The 12,264-nt window shown below is 32.5% G+C and overlaps 1 protein-coding gene and 1 non-coding gene across 11 annotated transcripts in view; both read left to right on the top strand.

Annotated features, from left to right (window-relative positions):
• The window catches only part of HERC4 (HECT and RLD domain containing E3 ubiquitin protein ligase 4), a 156,768-nt gene that overhangs the window by 48,750 nt on the left and 95,754 nt on the right, over positions 1-12,264 (top strand). For all 10 annotated transcript variants that reach the window (XM_037805383.1, XM_037805381.1, XM_037805382.1 and 7 more), the window contains exons 3-4: positions 1,700-1,859; positions 8,861-8,937. In XM_037805383.1, coding sequence (XP_037661311.1) covers positions 1,700-1,859; positions 8,861-8,937 — 237 coding nt within the window. The remainder of the gene's footprint in view (positions 1-1,699; positions 1,860-8,860; positions 8,938-12,264) is intronic.
• Positions 7,711-7,817, top strand: LOC119511010. Its single transcript, XR_005212103.1, has one exon. It is a non-coding gene; the product is annotated as a U6 spliceosomal RNA (small nuclear RNA).

The following is a 12,264-nucleotide window of genomic DNA, read 5'->3' as shown; positions in this document are numbered from 1 at the left end:
TTTATCTTAGCACTTATGTAAACCCTTAACACTTAACCTATTTTTCTAGAGATTGTTAACTCCTTGAGGGCTAGAACTCTTGTTTTACTCATCTTTGTGTCTCTGTTGCTTGGAGCACAGTAAGTAATAGAGTTTGTTATGAATGATTGTCCTTTGTTTCTTAGATTTTAGTGCCTTTGCTTTTACAGCTGTTGCTGTTTAATTTAGTATTCTTTATTTATTATTGGTGAACTCACCAGTCTTATTCACCCACTGCTTTTTCCTTTGAGGATTGTCCTGGAGACATTGACTTACTTTTTGGGCCTCTGAGAGAGATAACAGATCTTTATATGTTTTACATATTTCTTCATAATTAAGATTAATGGCAATGTTTTGCTTTAAACAAATGACACTATACTTCTAAGTTTTTTTTTAATTTTTTGGGGAAAATTTATTGTATGCTGTTTTCCTTTTTTATTTTTGTATATTTCTATAGTATAATTTGTTTATAAAAATGTATCCATACAATATATGCAAAAGCAGGAAATTAGTATAGTGAACTTCCATGTACTGGTCACCAGTCCCAAGAGTTATTAACTCATAGTACTTTAAGGTAAGTACTTAAAATACCTTGTTAAGTGTTTTGGCCTATTACTCTTTGAGGTCTTTGTATTTTGAGAGTTGTACAGATTCCTACAGGTTCTCTAGGGCTAACCTGATGCAATTTGAATTTCTCTGAAATAGGGATTTCAGTCTCCCTGATGCTGTCTGTATCATTATTGGCAATTCAAATAATTTGTTAATTGAGCCAAAATGTGCTTCAGATGAAACCTAATTGATGCAGTTCTAACTCCTCAACATGAAACTTTAAGATTTATTGAAGACAGTAATTATAGCTTTCTTATTAAGCTGGAAAAAAAAAGAAGAGTTAATTTTAAATGGCATCATAAAAAACAATTTGTAGTGGTATTAGTAACTGATTGCCATTGTACATCTTAAGGGGACTATGGAAACAATGTCACTTTCCTTAGTCATTTGTCACTGGCTACTGACAGTCTTAGCAGAGACAGATACTTTAAATTAATTTCCTGTTTAAAACTTGAACATGTTTTTTAACTGCCTATGGAGTTTTTATACCTTTTGTTGTTAAAATGGTAGCCCATAAACTGGAACCCATCAGTTATGGTTGTATTCTACCTTTCAATTTTTTATTCAGCGTATCTATCAGATCTTTTATTTATGAGATCTGTAGAGAATTTTTTTCTATCAGAAATTGCCAGAATCAGGTTTTTTAATAATTGCACCCTAGTAGTATCTATATGGTAGTATAAGTGGAAATTATGATTTTATTATTAAAAACAACCTAGATTATTTAAAAGATTCCTTTTCAGCTGGACTGTTTTCCTTTATTGATAATGGCTTTGAATAGAGAGCAATTTCTGAGAGAATCTTTATGAACCCATCACTTCTTCTTCAGACTGTTCTGGTCGCTTAATGTTCTTGGACTGATTATGCCTAGCATAATAATAAATTATATATTTACCTTTATTTACCAAAATGAAAACTATATATGAAACATTGAATTTTTTGAAATAACTGAAGATATTTATTGTATTTAAGCCTTTCCTTAGCTTTTTTTGTACAGATGAAGACTTAATATCCTCATTCTCATTGAAAGTTCAAAACTGGTATGTAATTTCTCTCTTTTTGATTTTTGTAGAGCAGGTTGCTGCCCTGGATGCCCAAAATATCGTAGCTGTTTCATGTGGAGAAGCACATACATTAGCGCTAAATGACAAGGGCCAGGTGTATGCGTGGGGTCTTGATTCTGATGGACAACTTGGCCTTCTAGGATCAGAGGAATGTATCAGAGTACCCAGGTAACAAAGGTGACCAAAAAGAGGTCTTTAACAAACTTTTTAATAAATTTTTTAATCTCAGTCATTCTGTTTTCACATGGAAATGTAACAGTTGACAACTGTTTCTCCTCCTTGACTTCTTTAGTTCACTAGGTAGGTTTTTGCCTTTAATTTAGGTTGAGTGGTATTTTTTCCATATTTTCTCCAAAATCAGAATTTATATTTGTGTTTGTTAATAAAAAGAATGGGGAATACCTGTTTTATTATAAAATGCATAATATTAAAATTTTTAAGTGTGTTAAAGTAATTAAAAATACTAATTCTACTATCTTGAGTATCCCAGCTATTGAAATATATATTAATTGATTGATGTTGTATTTCTCTGTTTTCTTTTTTTTTTTTTTTTTTGAGTCTTTTTTTGTTTTTAGTGAATATGGAAGTTTAATATGCTTGGTATAAAAAGATTTCATAGCAGTGACCATGATTTATTTATTTTAACTATTGGAATTTAAAATCTAAAAATAAACCTTGCTTCAGTGTTGTCTTACAGATTTAGGGCATAAAACTTGTTTTAATATTAACAACTATAAGAATGTGAATGTATCTAAGTAAAAATCTAAAGAAAAATAAGTAATACTCTGTCATTTAATTTTTTAAATTATAGAAATTCTTGCCTTTTTAAACTCTCTTGTTCTTTCTTCCTAGTAATAGTTGTAGGGCCAAAAAAGAACTCTCCAGGGAACCAGGGTATTCTTAAACTAAGTTTAGATTTATTCCATGCAGCAATTTTTACGTACCATTAAGTATTTTTTTCTAAATTAATGATATGTTTATTTGGTTTAAGAAATAGGGTGTAGCTACTAGGATAAGAAAATGGAACAGAGGAAATAATATATTTCAGAAAAGGAACTCTAAATAGTTTTAAACTAGGAAAGGCAGCTAGTTCTTTCAGTAGTACTATTATTTTCCCTCAAATATATATATGTTTATTGAAAAACTTAAAGTGTGCATTTGAAGTATTTGCCTTGTTTTAATGTATTAAAATTGATTTTGATTTTTAGCTTGACATTTTATATTTGTTTTACTAATGAAATGTCTGTTGAGACTTTTGGATACATCATGTCTGCATCTCCATTATTAAACTTACAACTGAGTTCCACAAAACTCCCCCAACAATTTTCTTCCCTTTTGTTTTTTCCTGCAATAACAGATAAATAACAAGCATAATTCTCAAAATTCTTTTGATGTGTCTTAATGATGGGGTTGTGGGGAGGGGGTGGGGAAGATTTATTTCTTCAGTTAAGTAAATTGAGGTTTTTTAGTTATTTCAATTTCTTCTAGAATGTTGTGATTTGTGAGCAAATGGTTATTAGCTGGATAATTTAAAGCATTCATGGAGACACAGTGCCCTCACATTTGACATACCCTCTACTGCTTTTATTTCTTCTCACTGATTTTTGTTGTAGAAAAGGTTTTTAGATTTAAAATTTTGTGTCTTTAGGATTGAAAAGAGATTTACATGTTAGATCTTCTAAGTCAACATTCCCAAAACCACGATTCATAGCAAATCTAAGTTTCCCTTATTTTTACTCTGTCAGTTTCTTAATTCTTATATTTAACATTTTTGTTGCTATTCACTTCTGGTGTAAGTGATTTCGGTCAGTTAGTAATACACAGATGATTAGTAATTGGAAAGGAAGGTAATTATAAGGGGGAGAATTTTACTATATGAAATCTTTATTTGAAAATTGCCTAATAATAGATTATGTATTTTTTACTTTACTTTTTTATGAACCTTGATGGGGACTGGGAAGTAATTTTGCTTGAGTCCTGTGGCTTAGACTTACCTGTTTTTGCTTTGACTAAACATCTGTATTAACTTCAAACTGTGTGTTAACCCTTTTCTGCTGTTAAGCCATCTTAGGCTTTCAAATTTTATAAGTTGATCTGATTTATTGTGACATATACATAGTTTTCATTGATATTTTCATTTTATAAGATGATTTAATATTTCAATAGAAATATATTTTTATGTAAGACAGATTCAGTGATTTTTTTAAAAAACTTTTAGTACCGAATCATTTCAGATGAGAGGTTTCTTCCTAAGTCCTTAGAGATGTCATCTAGCTTTGTAAATTTCATATGCATTGTTAGTGAAACATGTATAGAAGACAGGAGGAAAGTGAAATATATGAAAATAAATTTCTAAAAGTTATTGCTTATAGATTTTCATAGGAATAATCTGAAAAGTGAAGATTCACATTAGACTGTATTTTCTTAAAAACAAAATACATGTATAGATAAGAGTATGGAAATTAAACAGTACTTTAAAATTAAAGAAGGGTGGGAAATATTAAGTTATAACTAAGACTCTACTATAGTTTCATAATTTTGCTCACTTGTAATGTTTTGTTTTGAGATCACTACTTGGGGACAGATATAAATAATTCAGTATCAGTGGTCTCTATAGACCTGCATTTCTGGTTAGTTATTTCTTTTTATGTAGGCTATATATTATACTATTATAAAAAGTTTTATAGTATTATTTTAAAAAAAAGCCTGATTTTACTGTCTTTTAGTTTAATGTAAGTGGAAATACTTAATTTTCCACTCAAACCTTAGGGAAAAAATTGTCAGTAAAGTTGTAGTTTATTTTTTAACATTCTGTTTCTTGGATGTATGTAATAAGAATTATGATAGGATGATATAAGCTGATGATTTTGTGAATACAGCGATTTCTGGACTATAGAAACCAGTTAAATATGCCTGAATTGTCACCCTGGTCAAAAATAAAATTTATTTCCTTGATATTACCTAATTTTAACATATATTACAATTTCTCCCTAATGTTAGCATCTGAAAATTCAGAACATAAGAAAAATTAAAGAGTATTTCTTAATGGTAGAGACTAGATAAGTTAACCTAGATTTTTTTAAATTGCCAAAAAATGTTAGCATTAAGACTTTTTCTTAGGGAAGTTGTGGCTTAACTGAGAAATAGAAAATTGTCAATTGTATTTTATTCACAAAATATTTAATGCTTTGTTCCTCAAATTTTTATATGATGTAATCTTTTCAGAATCTTTGTTTAGCATTAGTTTTTGGAATTTTCTCTTCAGAAGCACTTGTAAATGGCAAGGCATGGTTTCTGCCTATGTTGCCAGTGTACATTAATTTGGAAAAACAGAAAGATACAACAATATACATATACAACAGTTAGTTTTGGCAGACTTTCCTAAGGGATAGTCTTGAAAAGCTTATTTCCAAGTTTATTAACTGTTTGTTTTGGACAGCCTTCAAAATTCAGCAAATAAATGATTCAGTTCTTTCAAATATGTTTCATTGATACCATAGCCATTTAAAATATTAAGTTTAGGAAGTTACTTTATTTTTTTTTTTTATCATCATTTTATTGAGATATATTCACATACCACGCAGCCATACAAAACAAATCGTACTTTCGATTGTTTACAGTACCATTACATAGTTGTACATTCATCACCTAAATCAATCCCTGACACCTTCATTAGCACACACACAAAAATAACAAGAATAATAATTAGAGTGAAAAAGAGCAATTGAAGTAAAAAAGAACACTGGGTACCTTTGTCTGTTTCCTTCCTTCCCCTATTCTTCTACTCATCCATCCACAAACTAGACAAAGTGGAGTGTGGTCCCTATGGCCTTCCCAATCCCACCGTCACCCCTCACAAGCCACACTTTTATACAACTGTCTTCGAGATTCATGGGTTCTGGGTTGTAGCCCGACAGCTCCAGGCATCCACCACCAGCTACCCCAATTCTCCAGAACCCAAAAAGGGTTGTCTAAAGTGTGCGTAAGAGTGCCCACCAGAGCGACCCCTCGGCCCGTCCTGGAATCTCTCTGCCACCGAAGCCCACCTCACCTCCTTTCACATCCCCCTCCCGGTCAAGAAGATGCTCTCCGTCCCACGACGCCGGGCCTACACTCCTCCCCGGGAGTCACACTCTACGCCGCCAGGGAGATTCACCCCCCCCCCCCCCCCCGGGTGTCCGATCCCACGCAGGGGGAGAGCAGCGACCCCACCCTTCAAGTTGGCCTAGCCAGAGAGAGAGGGCCACATCCGAGCAACAAAGAGGCATTCAGGAGGAGACTCCCAGGCACAAATACAGGGAGGCCTAGCCTCTCCCCTGCAGCAACCGTCTTCCCAAGGGCAAAACCTATGGTAGAGGGCTCAACCCATCAAACCACCGGTCCCCCATGTCTGTGGTCATGTTAGCAACCATGGAGGTGGGGCAGGCAAACACCCCCGCATTCTCCACAGGCTCCTCAAGGGGGCACTACATCATTCTTTCTTTCCTTGTTTTTCTTTCTTTTTTTCTTTTTTTTTTTTTTTTTTAACTTTCCCTTCTTTTTTAGATCAACTGTATGAAAAAAAAAGTTAAAAAGAAAACAAACATACAGTAAAAGAACATTTCAAAGAGACCATAACAAGGGAGTAAGAAAAAGACAACTAACCTAAGATAACTGCTTAACTTCCAACATGTTCCCACTCCACCCCAAGAAAGTTACACAATATAGCAACATTTCTGCGAACCTGCTAGGAAGTTACTTTAAACATCAATAGTATAAAATTTTTGTTCTAGAGGTCTGAATTCTGATTTTTTTCATAAATTTGATTAATTAGGAGTCTGATGTAATATATATGCATATATATATATATAAATTATTTTTACAAAATTTATTCTAGATTATTTTACCTGTCAGTTATCTGGTTTTGAATCCTTCTTGTTGAAGTTGAAAACCATTAAATATTAAAAATTTTTTCTTGATGAAAGGGAATTATTTTTATGAATCCTGCACAGTTCTACTTCACTAAGTATTTTCTACTTCGTTATCTATTCAGGAGAAAGGGAACATGAGAAATCAATTTGATAAATTAAGTTTGACCATTTGTAGTACTTTTTTTTTTGATTCCTGAAAGCTAAAAAGAAACAAAAGAAAGCAAATCCCCCAATCCTCAGTATATTAATAGATCTACATGAAGATGAAAGGAGATAATTTTTTTTTTTAATACAGTAATGACATGAGAATATCTTTCCTCATTTCTGTAATGGAAATGGCTGACGAAATTAGCAGTTATGTTATATTCTAGGTCTTGTGATTATTTTGGAAAACAGTGTCACTGTTTGTAAATTGCAGTGCAAATTTAGTTTTTTTTTTTGGCAAACTGTGACTAGCTTAATACTGAAGCCTCCAAGGCTTTTCAAAATAATTTATCTTTTAACAGTTTAGTCATTACATACTATTTGCTAGGGGTTCCCTGGGAATAAGACACACAGTCTCTGCTTTTACAGTTTATGGTTTAGAAGAGGAAACAAACATTAAATGAATAATTACATTATTAACTAATAGTGATAAATACTGTGAAAGAGAAAGCATAGGGTGATATGAGAATGTACTATTTTTAAATGTTTTACTTGGCTTTGAAAATTGAACTTGATACTTGGGATAGTTTGTGCTTTTTTAAAAAAATATTTAATACAGTATAGTGCGGTGGTCAATGTATGGCCTGCTTAGTGTGCATAAATAGTAACAGTAAATGTTTAGTAACTTCATACTTGTACATGTTCATATATTTTTTGTTCTGTTTTTGCATTGCCAGTGTTTTATTTAGCTAATTGCAGAAAAATGGCGTTTTGTTATGTTTGAAAATATGGAGGTTCAGACGCAGTTGGATCGTAATTGTAGCAGTAAACTCTAAGATTTTGTAGTTAAGAACTTAAATCCACTGAATAAAAATATTTTGATACAACAATATGGAATTAGAGTAACTCTCCTTTTTCCTGCTCAAAATTTGATTTGCTGAAGCTGCCTCTTGAAAATCATGGGTGTGCTTGCTTCGGCGGCACATATACTAAAATTGGAACGATACAGAGAAGATTAGCATGGCCCCTGCGCAAGGATGACACGCAAATTCGTGAAGCGTTCCATATTTTTAAAAACATTTAATATCATTACTAATCAGGGAAATACAAATTACAACCACAATTAAAAAAAAAAAAAAAGAAAGAAAGAAAATCATGGGTATCAGCACTGGTCAGAACTTGCTCTGGACTCTGTCCATATGGCAGAATCAGGTCAGGTGGCAGTACTGGTTAAAGGAAAATGAGAAGCATATTATGTTTCCCTCCTTTTTTTTTTTTTTTCTTGAAAAAACATCATTCAGGAAAAACAGGACAATTATTAAGTGAAGGGGAACTACATAAAAACAACCTAGGATGGTTGATACACAAAGTTACTTGATTTTTGTGGTGTTTTAAAAAATTTTAATTAGCCTTTACAATTGCATTACAATTTAGCAAAACTCAGGAAAGGAAAAAAAAAACACAAAACTACAAAATATGAGCAGATGGGAGAAATAAGACCAAACATATCAGTAATCATAATAAATGTGAATTAATTAAATTTTCCCAGTAAAAAAATTAAATTGAATATCACTGTAAAGCTAAAGAACAGCCTAAAAGGAATATGTTTCATAATTTGTGAATTTGTAGAACAACATGGTAGGAATCTGCATTGATTCTTAAGGAACCTGAGAGAGAACATATAAAACTAAGCGAAACACCATTAGAATAATTAGATGACGTACATTTGTCTTATGAATGTATTTTAAAGTTTCAGATGTAAAGCTAAAGATTCAAAAATTTTTCGGTAATGAAAGAAAACATGAATTTGAGGAGTACTCTTAAGAAGTATTTAAGGTGTGAGCATAGTTCATTTTGCTTAAGTAATTGTCTGTTTGAGGTGCTTTCTCATCACACCTATTAATTTTTTCCTATCTTGGTCTTGTTTACTGATTTGTTTACTTTGCTTTTAGCAAAATTTTTGGCAAATTGGATTTGTTTGAGTAAAATAGTATGACCCTCAGTAGAAAACTCTACTTACACCTAGTAGGTGGTGAATAAATAGTTTTGTGTTAACATTCAAGATTCATTTTTTATATGGGATTAACTGATCTTGATCTCTCTTCTTATTTCTAGAAATATTAAAAGTTTGTCAGATATCCAGATAGTACAGGTTGCTTGTGGTTACTATCATTCTCTTGCACTCTCTAAAGGTAAGCATTGTTTATATTTTCTTTACCTTTTTGAGTTTTAATACTTACTACTCTAAGTGAACAGAAAGTCCTCTGATTTTGTTTTTCTTATTCAAGATTATCTTGGTTTCATTTCCATATAAATTCTAAAATTAGCTGTCAGTTTTCACACATGTAGGAAAAAACTGCTATTTTGATTGGGATTGTATTGTCTCTGTAAATCAATTTGACAAGAACCTTTACAATATTGAGTCTCAATTCTTGCACATACTCTATCCCTTCATTTATTTAAGTCTTTTTTTTTAAAATTCATTTTTATTGAGATACAGTCACATACCATGCAGTCATACAAAGCGTATGTTCAGTTGTTCACCGTACCATTAAATAGTTGTGCGTTCATCACCAAAATTAATTTTTGAACATTTTCATTACCACACACACAAAAATAATAAGAGTGAAAATTAAAGTGAAGAAGAACAATTAAAGTAAAAACACTGGGTGCCTTTTTTTGCCCCCATTTTTCTACTCGTTCATCCATACACTGGACAAAAGGGAGTGTGGTCCATATGGCTTTCCAATCACATTGTCACCCCTCAAGATTCAAGGGTTCTGGGTTGTAGTTTTATAGTTTCAGGTATTTACTGCTAGCTATTCCAATTCATTAGAACCTAAAAAGGGTTGTCTATATTGTGCGTAAGAGTGCCCACCAGAGTGACCTCTCGGCTCCTTTTTGAATCTCTCTGCCACTGAAGCTTATTTCATTTCCTTTCCCGTCCCCCTGTTGGTCAAGAAGATGTTCTCCATCCCATGATGCCAGGTCTAGATTCCTCCCCAGGAGTCATATTCCACATTGCCAGAGAGATTTACTCCCTTGGGTGTCAGATCCCATGTTGGGGGGAGTGCAGTGATTTCACCTGCCAAGTTGTCTTAGCTAGAGAGATAGGGCCACATCTGAGCAACAAAGAGTATTTAAGTCTCCTTTTAATTTTCCTTAATAATTTTTTTTTGTTTTATGTGGAGGGGTCTTGCATTCTTATAGGATTTTTCCTTTGGTGTTTGTTTTTCTGTTGTTATTGTGAATGAAGTCATTTAAAAAATTTCATTTTTAATTGCTCATTGATATTGTATAGAAATAAATTTGATTTTTGTATCTCATTGTTCTTTATTCTGATGAAAGCTATTCCCTCAAAGCTGGGAAAATTGCAGCTTCTCCAACCTCTTAATTTCACAGACTTCTTATGAGTGAGAACAGAGGAAAAGGCTAAGCAATCTGTCAGCTTTGTTTGCTTTCTTCTCTTACTGATTTTACTTCTTGATATTCCAGTTAAGATTGGAACATGGGTTAGTAAAGAACCTACCACAGGTTTGTTTTTTATCATTAAAAAAAGTTCCAGTGGCTCCCTTATTATTATTTTTTAATTCAGTAGACATCTAGTGAGGCTTAATATGAATAAAAATTAGGCAAAAGCTGTGAGGAAATACAGAAAACTTAAGAAACAGTTTTTAGGGAGCAAACAATCTAATGGAAGAGGCAGCTAACCAAATACTTAACTATAGTTTGAGGCAGAAAATTACATATTACTTTGGTCAAGATAAAAGTCAAATGCCATGGGAATAAAGAAAAAGGTATAATTAATTCCAGTTGAAAGAATTGGTTACAAGGAGAGGATTGGTATTTGATGCAAGTCTTGAAAGATGAGGAGCAGTTATTAAATTTAGAATTGGAGAAATGTTGAGATTAGCTAAGGAGAAATGTTGAGAAGTGGCTAAGAGGATAGTATTAGTAAAGGCGTAGAGGAAAGACATGTTTGGTGTGTTTGAGTGTTGACATGTAGTTTATGTGACTTTTGTGAGGGTTCAGGGGACAGAGTAAGAGTTGGGACTGAAGAAAAAATAGAAATCCATTAGAGAGGGTTTTAAATGGCATATTAAAGAATTTGAACTTTTATTGGCAGTGAGCAACCTAGCATCTCTGTATTTAAAAAAAATTGTATTTATTTTTAATTGTAAATATACAGAACATAAAAATCATTTTTAATAATTTTTAGTGGACAGTTCTGTGACATTAAAGTACATTGACGGTATTGTGTAACTTTCACCACTATTTCCAGACTATTTTCATCCCCATCTGAAACTCTTGCCCATTAAGCAATAACACCCACTCCCACTTCTCTCCACCTCTGGTAACCACTATTCTACTTTCTGTCCCTATGAATTCGCTTATTCTAAGTATTTAATATAAGAGAAATCATACAATATCTTGTCCTTTTGTGTCTGGCTTCTTTCATGGAACACAATGTCTTCAAAATTCATCGATGTTGTAGCATGTACCAGCACATCATTTCTTTTTATAGCTGAATAATATTGCTTTGTATGGATATACTGTATTTTGCTTATCTATTCATCTGTTAATGGAAAAACTTGAGTTGCTTCCTTGTTTTGGCTATTGTGAATAATGCTGTAATAAACATTGGTGTACAAATATCTGTCTGAGTCCTTGCTTTGAATTCTTTTGGATATATACCTAGGAGTGAAATTGCAGGTCATATGGTAATTCTGTGTTTAATTTTTTCAGAATCCACCAAACTGTTTTCCACAGTGGCTGTACCATTTTACATTCCTACAAACAATGTATTAAGGTTTCTATTTCTCTTTACACTTGAAATACTTATTTTCTGTTTTTTAATAATAGCCAACATGGTAGCTGTGAAGTGGTACCTCCTTGTAAGTTTTAATTTACGTTTCCCTGATGGCTAATGATGTTTAGCTTATTGGCCATTTGTATGTATTCTTTGGAGAAATATCTGTTCAAATCCTTGACCCATTTTTTAATTAGGTTGTTTGTGTTTGTGTTGTTAAATTTTAGGACTTCTTTATATATTCTGGATATTAAACATCACATCTATGGTTTCCAAATATTTTCTCCCATTCTGTAGGTTTCCCCCTCCCCCCACTTTCTTCATTATGTCCTTTGCACGAAAGTTTTAAAGTCCGTTTTATGTATTTTGTCTTTTGTTACTTTTAGATTTTGGTGTAAAATCTAAAAATCCGTTGCCTACTACAAGGTCCTGAAGATATTTCCCTAGGTTTTCTTTTAAGAGTTTTATAGTATTAGCTCTTATATTTAGGTTGCTTTTCCATTTTGAATTTGTTTTTATTTATGGTGATAGGTAGGGTCCAAATTCATTCAACTGGATTTTCAGTTTTCCCAGTACCGTTTGTTAAGAGACTCTTCTTTCCCCATTGAATGGACTTTGGCAACCTGTTAAAAAATCAACTGGCCATAAATGTGTGGATTTATCTCTGGACTCTCAATTCTATTCCACTGGTCTCTATGTCTGTCCTTAT

Source organism: Choloepus didactylus, chromosome 15, assembly GCF_015220235.1.
Source record: "Choloepus didactylus isolate mChoDid1 chromosome 15, mChoDid1.pri, whole genome shotgun sequence".
NCBI lineage: Eukaryota > Metazoa > Chordata > Mammalia > Pilosa > Megalonychidae > Choloepus > Choloepus didactylus.
The sequence above is the reverse complement of the archived record's forward strand: the minus strand, read 5'-3'. Positions and strand labels throughout refer to the sequence as shown.